At 35.2% G+C, this 15671-nt stretch overlaps 1 protein-coding gene across 1 annotated transcript in view; it reads right to left on the bottom strand.

Moving 5' to 3' along the window:
- Positions 1–15671, bottom strand: part of LOC143256307 (T-box transcription factor TBX3-like) — a 65676-nt gene that overhangs the window by 37789 nt on the left and 12216 nt on the right. The window contains exon 2 of the mRNA XM_076513381.1: positions 8360–8627. Within this exon, the coding sequence (XP_076369496.1) occupies positions 8360–8627 (268 nt within the window). The remainder of the gene's footprint in view (positions 1–8359; positions 8628–15671) is intronic.

Below are 15671 nucleotides of genomic sequence, written 5' to 3'. Positions count from 1 at the left end.
GTAAGAAAAAACACTCGAGAAAACACAACAGTGTAACGCGGATTCAACTCTTTATAACTTCCTTGTAGAGGTCTGCTGATTTATTGCTAATCCAAAACGTTTGTAAAGTAATACCAAGTTTTTAAGACTGTTTGACAAATACATCTAGTTGTTAAATCTAAAATATAAATGCATTTTTGATTTAATGAAACGTGACAGATATAATGCTGATTTAGAAACGGAACGTTTAAATATACATGTATCCTCGTCTTCCTAAAAACTTTAAGTTATAAAGAAATAAGTTCATAATGTGGACATTGAAATTTACACGTGAAATCTTAATAGAAACATGTGGATAAAAAAATGTTGATTTATCTGGTATTTTGCATTTTTCGAATGATTTGTTTCCAGAACTTCTACTGTTTTCATATAAATTATTCTCAGTTTTAATGAATTCTGTTCAAGGTTGAAAGCAACAATACCTTGAAATTAAGCTACACGAGCTCTGGACCAATATACACAAGTTCTTTAACCAGTGTCCTATGAAAAGTCACGGATAAAATGACCAGGTCAGAAAATTGTCAAACAACCAAGTTTTTTCCCATTCCAGAGAACACCAGTCTTTGATATAATGATGTTTCAGAGTGGGAGTGAAGGAAAGATTCCTGAAGTCGCCACTAACGAACACTAGAAAATGTAGATCAGATTTAAGGAGCGCCACCATATACCTCCCTACCGAGTGACCATAACTATGTATATACGATAACACGGAATAAATACAAATAACTTAAATGCGTACAACATATTTATATCCATAATTATATATAATTATGTGACAAAATAACAGGTAAATACACAGATTATAAACGTTTTAAGTTTCGTCAATGACGAATTATTATTATAACTGTGAATACGTTTCTATCAAGGTTGATTACTTCACTTATCACTAGAGGCGCTTCAAGTAAGAAATTATTTAAACATAATTCTCTCAAACCTAATTTATTTTGTTGCATGTTTTGTCTACCACTCTCCTCACTGGCCCAACGGAAAGACACTGCATCTACGACGCTAAAACTTGGGCTGGAATACCAATGGAGAGCACAGCACAAATCGCTCATTGTGTAATTTTGTGCTTAAGGCAAGGTAACCAACAAATATTTTCTGAAACTCAATTTCCTAACTTGACAAAATATTGATAAGACATTTAAGGAACTGTTGAACTGAAAGTTTATTTTGAACTCTTTGAACTTGTCGTAACATCTAATGTGACTTGTCTTCTTGTCACTGTTGAACGGTAAGAGTCGGTCATAACACCTAATGTGACTTGTCTTCTTGTCACTGTTGAACGGTAAGAGTCGGTCATAACATCTAATGTGACTTGTCTTCTTGTCACTGTTGAACGGTAAGAGTCGGTCATAACATCTAATGTGACTTGTCTTCTTGTCACTGTTGAACGGTAAGAGTCGGTCATAACACCTAATGTGACTTGTCTTCTTGTCACTGTTGATAACACCTAATGTGACTTGTCTTCTTGTCACTGTTGAACAGTAAGAGTCGGTCATAACATCTAATGTGACTTGTTTTCTTGTCACTGTTGAACGGTAAGAGTCGGTCATAACATTTAATATAATTTTCCCAAGTAAGCTTACATAAGTTGCCACTTTATTGAAATAGTTTTAATATACTCTCCTTTAGGCCCGGCATGGCCAAGCGTGTTAAGGCGTGCGACTCGTCATCTGAGGGTCGCGGGTTCGCATCCCCATCGCGCCAAATATGCTCGTCCTTTTAGCCGTGGGGGCGTTATAATGTGACAGTCAATCCCACTATTCATTGGTAAAAGAGTAGCCCAAGAGTTGGCGGTGGATAGTGATGACTAGCTGCCTTCCCTCTAGTGTTATAGTGCTAAATTAGGGACGCTACTACAGATAATCCTCGAGTAGCTTTGTGCGAAATTCAAAAACAAACTTCTAATTTAAACATAGATGAATCATCCGTCCACTAATATATTATCCAATTAACAGAGCGTTTGTACACCTTCCTATGTTTGGTTATTTTGTTAATTAATAAAATAATTTAAAGCTCATGTTTCCTGCCATTATCCTCCACTGTATTAATAGTAAGACCTTAGGCCTACAAAATTAAAAATGGGATTTCGAAACTCGTGCCTTAACAAGAGCTAAAACAAATATTTTTATTAACTGAAATATGAACATAAGCCATTGATTTTTGTTGTTGTATAATTTACATTTTGAAACTTTCAGAAATGACCAATCACTTGAAATAACAATTTTTCTGGAGCACTTTAAAGACAGCTGAACAAATTTCATTAGTGTTTAATTAAATTCAATTTGAATTTAACAAGCGCTTAAAATAAGTGAAAACTGTCTAAGTAAAACGTTTCTCAGAAGCGCACGCCAGACATACTAGTATGCATGTTAAAATCTAGCTACCAGAACTTGTACGATTGACTACGTGTAAACATTTATTATACACTCGAAACAAGATAAATTGTCTTGTTTCTTGTTTGGGAAAGAATTCACTGTAAACGTTGTTAGCCACTAACTTGTTCGCTAAATCAGGAGCTCCGAAAGAAAGATTGTATCAATAGCTGCATAATGTAACAAGTTCCCAAAGGTGCTGTCTAAACAAATGCATTTTCTTGCTGTACAGCGCTGAGCCGAATATGATAAATAAACGTTGTAAAAATTTATGTCTAAATAAAAAAGTAACGCAAAATTAGCAGCATGAAACGTTCGATTTCAAGATAAAAAATTTATAGGCTAAAGCGACTGCCGGTTTAAAAATAAAAACAGTTAGGAAGAGTATTTCGTACAGGGTAAAAATAACGGGATTAATTTACTGAACGTTTCTAGTTTTCTCTTCGCTAACTACGCGATCTCTGGTGTAGTTAGTCTTAGGAAGAAAGAAAACAGCAACTACATAGAATACGCGTATATACAGAATGCAGAAGAGTAAGTACTTTACCCTAAAACACATTTGACGTTATATTTTATTATGACGTAAAGTGTGTAAATCTTACAAATTCGGTCTTGAGCTATTATAATGCACAAACATTTATTATAGTAGTTCAATGTGTTAAGCCTAAAGTATTATCGAATATAGTCTCACGTTTCCATGATGCCAATAGTTTATTGAGGCTCAATTGCAGGAAATCAGAGCTATGGTCAAATAATAACACACCAGCAGGCTGAAGTCTCATTCGAATATAGAGATAGAGGTCAAGTTGATGACTGTGATTCAGCTTACTCAAGAGCTATGGACAACAGATTAAGCTGAGATTTCTATACAAATCAACAGAGAAAACGGAAGGCGTCATGAGACGGTAAGATCGTTATAATAGGCCATATTTAGAGTTAATGCTTTAAGTGAGAGAAAAATTAGTCAAGTATAATATGATATGACTGTTTTTTTCGAAAATGGTATTTAATTCTGTGAGAAGATATTTTCAGGGAAACTTTATAAAGTTTTCGTGATAAAAATGTGTCTTACAAACAGAACCTATCTACGCTTTCTCACTTTCAGACGGCTTAAAGGCAAAAATTTTACTTTTTTGGTTTATCTAAGTAAAGCACAAATAAGTTTGAGAGAACAGCGAAACATACTATTGTTTGTTTTATCTGCGCGTGTTTATCGTTTGTGTTGCGGACGTTTTTATCCTTTACTGTCTCAAGATCGGGAATCTCTATCCTTAACGATCACTACAAGCTGTGGGTTTGCCATTCCTGTGAGGCCTACGGTGTTTCTCTCGTATCGATTAGATCTTTATCTCTGCCTTATACCAGGATGGTATTTTTTTCTCGTTCGTAGCACGGGCTGTTGCACCGATGTATATAACATTCCCTACTCTGGTTCTACTGTCTTTAAAATACGGGATAAATCCTATATCTCCTAACCCCCTCAATACCTGTCACAACAAGAACATCCCAGTCACTTGTCTCCACGTCCCTCAAGTTCCCTTCCTGCCACAGACAAACTCTAAAACAATGACAGCACGGTCTCTAGGGCGTTCTTTTGTCGCAGAGATAGCCACCATAGCTGCTTGTTATCAGTCGAGTTAATCTCTGAACAACATGGCGGCCTACAATCTAGAACGTCTCTACAACCACTGATATACTGTACTAGAGGACTGATGTAGGCTACTTGTCCCCGCGAGCTCTGAATCCCTGGCGGCCTATGCTTGTATAAGAACCGGCGTCCCTCACCTTTAACCAGGACCAGGCGTTCTTTGTCACTCCGGTGAAATTTTACGCAAAACTCAATTTATAAAAATACAAAAATACGTTTTCCAAACAGGCAAGATCTCTACCAAATGTAAACAGTTTTTATTGCATTTTCACTGTTTTATTTTCTTTCAATTATTTCTCAGTTCTTTAGTTCTTAAATTGCATCGTTATAAAAAATTGAAATTGATGGTTGTTGTTTGTTTTTTTTTTTTTTTTTTTTGGGGGGGTATCGAAACCAAACACGTCAAGCGATTCAATAAGATTTTATAAGTAGTCCCAAATTGGAAATGTTTAATAAGTATCACTATACTATGTCGTCATTATCATAAATATTTGATCCATTATGCGCAACTGAGAGTAAAGTCAACACAACTTACATCAGAGGAATATAACAATCGTTACCTTTGTACGTCTTAACTGTTTGTATAGTGAAAAAAATACAGCTATAGAAAGAAATACAACAAACGTTTTCTATAAATAATCCTCTATACTTTTTTATCTATTAGGATAAACTTTAATGTAAGTTGCTACATCTAAACTTCATGATGAACCTTACTGTCTGTTACTACATCTAAACTTCATGATGAACCTTACTGTCTGTTACTACATCTAAACTACATGATGAACCTTACTGTCTGTTACTACATCTAAACTACATGATGAACCATACTGCGTGTTGCTACATCTAAACTACATGATGAACCTTACTGTACGTTACTACATCTAAACTACATGATGAACCATACTGTACGTTACTACATCTAAACTACATGATGAACCATACTGTATGTTACTACATCTAAACTACATGATGAACCACGGCCTGGCATGGCCTAGCGCGTTAAGGCGTGCGCTTCGTAATCTGAGGGTCGCGGGTTCGCGCCCGAGTCGCGCCAAACATGCTTGCCCTCCCAGCCGTAGGGGCGTTATAATGTGACGGTCAATCTCTATTCGTTGGTAAAAGAGTAGCCCAAGAGTTGGCGGAGGGTGGTGATGACTAACTGCCTTCCCTCTAATCTTACACTGCTAAATTAGGGACGGCTAGCACAGATAGCCCTCGGGTAGCTTTGTGTGAAATTCCAAAAACAAACAAACAACAACAAACATGATGAACCATACTGTACGTCACTACATCTAAACTAAATGATGAACCATACTGTACGTTACTACATCTAAACTAAATGATGAACCATACTGTACGTTACTACATCTAAACTACATGATGAACCTTATTATACGTTACTACATCTAAATTACATGATGAACCATAGTGTACGTTACTACATCTAAACTACATGATGAACCATACTGTATGTTACTACATCTAAAGTACATGATGAACCTTACTGTATGTTACTACATCTAAACTACATGATGAACCTTACTGTATGTTACTACATCTAAACTACATGATGAACCTTACTGTATGTTACTACATCTAAACTACATGATGAACCATACTGTACGTTACTACATGATGAACCTTACTGTACGTTACTACATCTAAACTACATGATGAACCATACTGTACGTCACTACATCTAAACTACATGATGAACCATACTGTACGTCACTACATCTAAACTAAATGATGAACCATACTGTACGTTACTACATCTAAACTAAATGATGAACCATACTGTACGTTACTACATCTAAACTAAATGATGAACCATACTGTACGTTACTACATCTAAACTAAATGATGAACCATACTGTACGTTACTACATCTAAACTACATGATGAATCTTACTGTACGTTACTACATCTAAACTACATGATGAACCTTACTGATCCAATGCATAACCAATTAGACTACATCTAAACTACAGGATTAAGTTGAAAAGTTTGTTTTTCTTTGTGATGAACTTTTAGTCATGAACTTTCAAAACCTACATGCTTTGTTTCAGTTGAAATTACCATCTGTGTGATATAGGGTTAAAATAATACGATGTTTTTTTGAACATGCAACAAACAGTACATAACACAGAGTGTGAAGATGTGTTGACGATTATACGGATTCTTATATCAGACAAAACAACACGATGTTTCTTTGGACATGTAACAGACAGTACGTATCACAATGTGAGAAGACGTGTTGATGGTTCTGGAGGCTCTTACCTAGTGAAAACAATACAATGTTCTGTTTTACACGTATAAAGAAAGTGTGAACTTGTGTGAAAACCTAACTGGCTCCTCTTTCGTTCTTCATGGCCCAGTTTATAATTTTGGAACAGATGCCGTGAGAGATATTGAGTAGTCTCGATATTTAGTTTGTCCAGCGTTTGTATATTCTGTCAAGTACCGCAGGAAACAGGAACCCTTTTATCAGCGTTTAGACACGTGGCGGTCGCTCATGCCAAAATACAATCTTAAAAACAAACATAATCGTTTTCTAATTATATTTACGTTTAACCCCAACATTAAACATGAAGTTCGTCATGTCTGTTGATTATGTATAAGTTGTTTGTAGGTCCATGACTTTATCGGTTACAGTGATGTCGAGAAAACCCACTTTTTTCTTAGCAGTGTAACAATACTCTCCAACCAGTAAAAACGGTCACTCTGTATCATTTACTATCGTTAGGAGCTCTTTTCGTAATATTAAAACAATAGTGAATAATATTGGTATCAAATCCTACGGCAATGTTTGCATCACTGTTTGAGACAAGTAACCCAAACATCAACTTATCTGTGTGTCATAAGCGTGAAATACAAATAAACAGGTGATGGAAAGCTGATGCGTCTGGGTTACAAACGATAATAAGATGAAATTCTCCTGACTACGTCTCAGCGGGTCCACTAGTCAAGCCCATTACAGAAGAAACAAGACGAAAACAAAGACGAAACGATTCAGACGGTGCCGTTTGTCAGCACGTTCAAATTTCGGTGAAATATTCCTTTAGGCTTAACATTACCACACGACTCCCCGCCTAACACGAGAAAACGAACGCTAACAATTCCAAAAGGTACTGACTACGTCCGTGACAACGCTATATTAGTTTTGAAAACTTGTGCTGACACCCGATTCATCTCTCCAGTATGGGCATCGGGTCGACGACAGACGGTATCGGCGCCACCAAACGTACTGAGCATGCGCATTCTGCGGTTCCCAAACAGGGACAATGGTGAAGACTGTGGGCAAGTTTATAATAACCTCCAGGTTAACAATGTGTATCTAAAAGCTACACCAAAGGTCCGAGTTAATAATAATAACAGTAATACCCCGCTGTTATACCGGCTAATAAACTGTTTATCTCGGTTCGTTTGTTTTATGATGGAATAAACATTTGAAAGTAGATGAACGAAATTTGCTAATAGAAAATTCACTGAAATGTGACAACGGTAGTTAAGTAATGAGATACGAGGGAAGTAAGCAGATCGGGTGCTACGTACGACGTTATTACTTGGCGGGACCACTCCTAAAGACAGCGGATACGACAGTCCTTTACTTCCGTGGTCCCTTTGTCTTCGTACCTCGTGAGACTGGCTTGAATTGTCTGAGTAACACTTACCGAAGCATTAAACGTAATCTAGCTTACGAAGATTGAAAGTTTGTTAGAAAATATTTCTTTGAGAAATTTAGAAAAATCAATTATTTTGTAAAACCTGTACTTCTGTATTTCATTTCACAGTTTGTAGGTCACCCTATAAATTACAAACACCGTTAAACTGTGTTCTGACGCCAAGAGTACCTCAAAGAAACTTTGTCTACTGTCGAACAACCAGAACAAGAAGTGGTTTTATAATTCTCAGAATCTGTTGAAACAAATGCATTTGATCTTTAGACGGGCTCAACGATTACTGAGACAAAAATCAAGACGAGGTCATCTTCATTTTAGTTGTCTGGGTTAATTTTTTCTGGACAACGAAATCCTAATTCGAACAACTACAAAAAGGAAACAAACAAAAACTTACTGGCCAATGCAATTATAATTTTAATATCGCAAAGAGGAACACTTAGTAGCTCAGCGTTAAGTCTGAGGGCTATAACTCTAAATAAAATCGGGTTTCGTTACTAGCGTCGGGCACAGCACAGATAGTCCATTGTGTAATTTCGCGCTTAACAACAAACAAAAACAAATAACGTATGAGACTTTTGTAACCGTTCCATCTAATATAATATTCCACCTACAAATCCATGTTTATCCGAGATGTTGTTGGTCAGCTTCAGTTTGTGGAAGGACACCACCTTTTGCATCCACTGTTCTCCCGTGCTCGGAGAGTCTGGGTGGATGTACATTCGTTTAGGCATCTCGGGGTCAGCTTTACCTGCCACCATCCATCGGCTGTTATGGAACTTGTATCTACAATCGTCGGCTGCTACGATGTCCATTAGAAGAATGTACTTAGCCTTTTTGTCCAGGCCGGACACTCGGACCTTGAAACCGGGAAACATTCGCCTAAGAAAACACACAAAAAAAAAGAATCATTATTAATTTATCAAGTGAAAAAGAAAGAATTATTAATCAATAAAATAAAAACAAGAAATGAGGAAAAGGAAGAACTATTAGTCTGTAAAATAAGGAAAAGTAATGAGGAAAAGGAAGAATTATTAGTCAATAAAATAAAAACAAGAAATGAGGAAAAGGAAGAACTATTAGTATATCAAATAAGGAAAAGAAATGAGGAAAAGAACTATTAGTCTATAAAATAAGGAAAAGTAATGAGGAAAAGGAAGAACTATTAGTCTGTAAAATAAGGAAAGTAATGAGGAAAAGGAAGAACTATTAGTCTATAAAATAAGGAAAAGTAATGAGGAAAAGGAAGAACTATTAGTCTATAAAATAAGGAAAAGTAATGAGGAAAAGGAAGAACTATTAGTCTATAAAATAAGGAAAAGTAATGAGGAAAAGGAAGAACTATTAGTCTGTAAAATAAGGAAAAGTAATGAGGAAAAGGAAGAACTATTAGTCTATAAAATAAGGAAAAGTAATGAGGAAAAGGAAGAACTATTAGTCTATAAAATAAGGAAAAGTAATGAGGAAAAGGAAGAACTATTAGTCTATAAAATAAGGAAAAGTAATGAGGAAAAGGAAGAACTATTAGTCTATAAAATAAGGAAAAGTGATGAGGAAAAGGAAGAACTATTAGTCTATAAAATAAGGAAAAGTAATGAGGAAAAGGAAGAACTATTAGTTTAGAAGATAAGGAAAAGTAATGAGGAAAAGGAAGAACTATTAGTCTGTAAAATAAGGAAAAGTAATGAGGAAAAGGAAGAACTATTAGTCTGTAAAATAAGGAAAAGTAATGAGGAAAAGGAAGAACTATTAGTCTATAAAATAAGGAAAAGTAATGAGGAAAAGGAAGAACTATTAGTCTGTAAAATAAGGAAAAGTAATGAGGAAAAGGAAGAACTATTAGTCTATAAAATAAAGAAAAGTAATGAGGAAAAGGAAGAACTATTAGTCTGTAAAATAAGGAAAAGTAATGAGGAAAAGGAAGAACTAGTAGTCTATAAGATAAGGAAAAGTAATGAGGAAAAGGAAGAACTATTAGTCTATAAGATAAGGAAAAGTAATGAGGAAAAGGAAGAACTATTAGTCTATAAGATAAGGAAAAGTAATGAGGAAAAGGAAGAACTATTAGTCTATAAGATAAGGATAGAAGTGAGAAAATGTAAGTATTAGTGTAGAAAATTTGGATAAGAAATGAGAAAAAGGAAGATTTACTAAACTATTAATGAAGACAAGGAATATAAATTATACTTTCTGAAGACGTTTAAGAAATCATTATGTTTTATAAATCGGAATTTTTCATACAATTTTATGCACAAATTTATGAACAGATATAAGCGCCATTCTTATTTGTCGAAATTCACAATTTTTTTACGAATTTTCCCTTGGGTTTTCAATTTTCACTTTTAGTGAACTACAAGGCATTTAATCAGCAAATCTTGTACCTTATTGATATTATAAACGTAAACTACGAGGCCTAGTTGGTACCACGTTCTGCCCCCTAACAATATATAAAAACAAAACACACAATAATCCTTACACGATTTTTTGAAGTGTCCAATTCGTCTTGAAGAACTTTCACTCTGTGTAAACCGCAGTGACTCTAATACATTTTCTCCCGTTGACAATTTACCAGTTTTCCCTGTCATTAATTTAGTGTAGTAATACAAAGTACTGGAAAACTTATGATCTCGTCTATGATTTGTCAATGTGCATGTATTAACCTGCTCCATCTATATTCACACGTTTCTACTGTTAATAGAACAATTAGACTGTATTTAACACTTTCTATTAACCTGCTGTCAGTACAATCAGCAGGTTGTATTAACCTGTTATCACTACAGTCAGCAGTTTGTATTAACCTGCTGTCACTATAGACAACAGTTTGTATTAACATGATATAATTATAGTCAACAGTTTGTATTAACCTGGTGTCGCTATAGACAACAGTTTGTATCAAAATGATGTCACTACAGTCAACGGTTTGTATTAACATGTGTAAGTGTAGTCAACAGTTTTATTAACATGTATCACTATAGTTAATAGTTTGTATTAACCTGTAGTCACTGCATTCAACAGCTTGTATTAACCTGCAGTTACTACAGTCAACAGTTTGTATTAACCTGCAGTTACTACAGTCAAAAGTTTTTATTAACATGGTGTCACTACAGACAACAGTTCATATTATACCTGCAGACTCTACAGTCAACAGTTTGTATTAACCTGCAGTTACTACAGTCAACAGTTTGTATTAACCTGCAGTTACTACAGTCAAAAGTTTTTATTAACATGGTGTCACTACAGACAACAGTTCATATTATACCTGCAGACTCTACAGTCAACAGTTTGTATTAACCTGCAGTTACTACAGTCAAAAGTTTTTATTAACATGGTGTCACTACAGACAACAGTTCATATTATACCTGCAGACTCTACAGTCAACAGTTTGTATTAATCTGCAGTCACTACAGTCAACAGTTTGTATTGACCTAGTGTTACTACAGTCAACAGTTTCTGTTAACCTGGCGTCACAACACTCAACAATTTGTATTAACGTGATGCCATTACGGTCATCACATTTGTATTAACCTGTAGTAACTAAAGTCAACAGCTTATATTAACGTATTTCCACTGTAGTCAACAGTTTGTATTAACATGTGTAAGTGTAGTCTACAGTTTTCTTAACTTGATGCCACCTAAGTGAACAGTTCGTATTAATGTGGTGTTATTGTAATAAACAGTATTTTATTATTATATTGTTGTCACTATAGTCTACAATTTGTATTAACATGGTTTTAGTGTTGTCAGCAGTCTGAAGTAACATGGTGTCACCACAGTCAACAGTTTGTATTAACCTGTAGTCAGTCAACAGCTTCATTAACTTGCTGCTATTGTAGTAGCCAAACTGATCAAGTTTGAAGTCTACAAAGCTATACACAAGTAACTTTTATTATCAAATCGAATTGGTACGTAATGTAAGGGGTATTTCTTGAACTCATTTTACCTACTCCACGTGTTTACATTTAAATAAATACTTTTAATACGAAGCACATTCCATGTATAAACTATAAGTTATAACAAGAAGACAGGTAAAAGGTCATCGCAGCCTGTAACATGCTGCAGAAAGCAAAAGGTTTAATGTTCATATATCTTTTTTTAGTGGGCCAATAAGAAAGGTAACATTTCATGTTATAAACGTCATACGTGTCATTCATTATATTGGACATTCTCTCTATCTATGAACTTTTGTTTGTTTGTTTGTTTTTTTTTTTTAATTTCGCGCAAAGCTACACGAGGATTATCTGGGCTAACCGTCCCTAATTTAGCAGTGTAAGATTAGAGAGAAGGCAGCTAGTCATCATCACCCACCGCCAACTCTTTGGCTACTCTTTTACCAACCAATAGTGGGAATGACCGTCACATTATAACGCCTCCACGACTGAAAGGACGAGCATGATTGGTGCGACGGGGATTCGAACCCGCGATACTCAGAATACGAGTCGAACGCCTTAACCCACCTAGCCATACCGGGCCCTGAACTTTTGAAAGTCACGTTAAAAAATCAGGCATTTAAGTTTAAATATCTTTTAAAGGACCATTCTACAGGATTCGTTTCTCATTAAGCACACATCTACTCAGGGGGTTGTCCTTGCCGTGCAGACAGTGAGTATCGAAACTCAATTTTAAACGTCGTAAGTCCTCAGAATTATTGCTGAACGTCATGGAGGATGAAGTTTTGAAATAGTTAGAGCAAAAATGAAAATGTACCATATTATGGTAGAGAGAAACATAATGCTAGAAGTCGGGTGATTCAATGTTCGAGGAGTGTTAACCCGTGTAGGGTGGTATACAGACTGATGTGAATGGTGGTAATTGATATCTTCAACATGAACAGCACCTTAGGGGCTAAACGTCCAGATCAGAGACATCAGAATGAGGGACACCCTTTCAGCAACAACCTACCCCCTAAACTATGTAGGGGATCAACCATCACAGCTCTCACGTTCTCACAACAGATATTACGGATCGTATTCGCTCGTATATCTCGTGACGAACGTTGGAACTTCTGTCCAGCAGACCGACGTACACTAGCTATTAGGCCCTCGACCCCTTGACCGTACGTGAGGTGATTAAATAACCTTGGACAGTTGAGGTGCTATGGTGCAGTTAGGAATTCAATAGGCTGGAGAAATTGTCATTATTACATAGAAGCCGTAATCTCTCAGTCAAGAAATAGACTCGCAATCCACGGATCGCGGGATTGAAACCCGTCTCCGAACATCTCTAGCTTTTAGTCGTGGGGGCGTTAAAATGCGACAGTAAATCTCAGTTTTTGTTGGAAAAAATGTAGCTCAAAATTTGGCAGCGGATGGTGCTGGATTGTTGCCTTCTCTTTGCTTTATCACTTGAAACTTAGTCACGGCTAGTGCATATAACCCTCGAATAGCTTTGTGCGATAATTCATCAAACACAGAGCATTGCAAATAATCTTGTATTTTGATAATAATTTTACTTAGTGAATTTCTCAATAATCAGAAGAAACGGAAGGTCTGGACTAGTGTTGGAATGTCTAACAACTTCTTAGTGACCGTTCAAAATAACAAATAATGTCTCGTTTTCTTCATCACTATTATTATTACTATAATTTTGGCTAAACAGCTTTCGTTGCTATATTATTTTTCATTACGTAGATAAAATATTATCCCCGCGGGGACAGCGGTAAGTCTACGGATTTGCAACGCTACACTTCAGGGGTTCAGTTCCCCTCAGTGAACATAGCAGATAGCCCATGTGGCTTAGCTATAAGACAAAACAGACATACAATTAAAACATTTCATGTAATGCTATCATATAAACAACACAGAAATTATTCATTTTTGCTGGAAGTTCTAACACTAAAATAGGTAATACAAATATCCCAGGAATATTTGATTTGAAAAACGTACAGAAAACATGAATTTACCTAAAAATTGTCTTGTTTGAAATAATGGTTTAAATACTTTAAAAATAGAGGGCGAATTTCAGAATATTTAGAGTAATAATTATTATTTGTTTGGTTGTTGAATTAACGCGCAAGGATATTTCAAAGCCATCTGCGCTGGCCATTTTTAATTTTGAAGTGATAAACTGGGAGTATCCAATCAACATAACCCACCACAAACTCTCAGAATACTCTTTACCAACGAATAGCGGGATTTGACAGCCAGTTTTATAACAGCTTGATAAGAGTGATCAAAAATCGGGTACGTTTCCTATTGGGCCACGCTCAGTCCAAGACTTGTTATATAAGAGGACTGAAGAATGAATTCGTTGGTGAGTGAATGTGTGTAGATTTAAAAAAAGGTCCAATGAAATTCAAGCGGTTCGTGTAATAAACAGTAATGCAATAAAAATCCGTAAAGAAGTCGAATGTTTTGGTTGAAAAAACGAAGATTTATAAACATTCGTTTAAATTAACATCGTGTTGATAAGAAATAATGAAATTATCTAACTGGTTCAGTGGCCTACACTGGAGTCCGTGTGATAAGAAATAATGAAATTATCTAACTGGTTCAGTGGCCTACACTGGAGTCCGTGTGATAAGAAATAATGATATTATCTAACTGGTTCAGTGGTCTACACTGGAGTCCGTGTGATAAGAAATAATGAAATTATCTAACTGGTTCAGTGGTGTATACTGGAGTCCGTGTGATAAGAAATAATGAAATTATCTAACTGGTTCAATGGCCTACACTGGAGTCCGTGTGATAAGAAATAATGAAATTATCTAACTGGTTCAGTGGTGTATACTGGAGTTAGGATAACATTCCTTTTGGATGTATGTGTCTGTCTGTCTGAGATACGTTTAAATGTCAGAATATTAACTTTTAATATAGCACCAAAAACGCAAAAAATGAGGAATACAACTGAAAAAAAACTTTGTGGGGAGAATAAAAAGTAACTGTAGGTCGAGAGAACAGTGACATTCTATATGGAAAACATCTGTTGGTAATAGAACGAAGATGAACAGGAAGGAATTTTACATGTGACATACTTGTATCTCTGTAGAAGAACTGACAAAACAAAATCAACTGACACTGATTTATGTCTGAATATATAAGCTGACAAAACACGAAACAAAATCTGGGTTTGACAGATTTATATCTCAATACATAAACTGACAAAACACGAAACAAAATCTGGGCTTGACAGATTTATATCTCAATATATAAACTGACAAAACACGAAACAAAATCTGGGTTTGACAGATTTATATCTCAATATATAAACTGACAAAACACGAAACAAAATCTGGGTTTGACAGATTTATATCTCAATATATAAACTGACAAAACACGAAACAAAATCTGGGTTTGACAGATTTATATCTCAATATATAAACTGACAAAACACGAAACAAAATCTGGGTTTGACAGATTTATATCTCAATATATAAACTGACAAAACACGAAACAAAATCTGGGCTTGACAGATTTATATCTCAATATATAAACTGACAAAACACGAAACAAAATCTGGGTTTGACAGATTTATATCTCAATATATAAACTGACAAAACACGAAACAAAATCTGGGTTTGACAGATTTATATCTCAATATATAAACTGACAAAACACGAAACAAAATCTGGGCTTGACAGATTTATATCTCAATATATAAACTGACAAAACACGAAACAAAATCTGGGTTTGACAGATTTATATCTCAAAACAAACTGACAGCAAAATCTTGGTTTGACAGATTTATATCTCAGTATTTAAACTGATAAAAAGGAAATCTAGATTTACAAATATATCTCAGTATAATGAAACAAAATATACGTTATATACGTTTATACAATGTAGATATATAATTTATGACAAACATGTATCGTAAAACAATGAACAGAGCACGAGACAAAATACAAATTGAAAATAGCTACACACGACAATAGAATAGAAGGATAATTAGAAAATAGAAACTAATTAGTTCAACGTTCTGGTAGAAATT

Source organism: Tachypleus tridentatus, chromosome 7, assembly GCF_004210375.1.
Source record: "Tachypleus tridentatus isolate NWPU-2018 chromosome 7, ASM421037v1, whole genome shotgun sequence".
In the NCBI taxonomy this organism is placed as follows: domain Eukaryota; kingdom Metazoa; phylum Arthropoda; class Merostomata; order Xiphosura; family Limulidae; genus Tachypleus; species Tachypleus tridentatus.
This window is presented reverse-complemented; position numbering and strand designations above follow the sequence as displayed.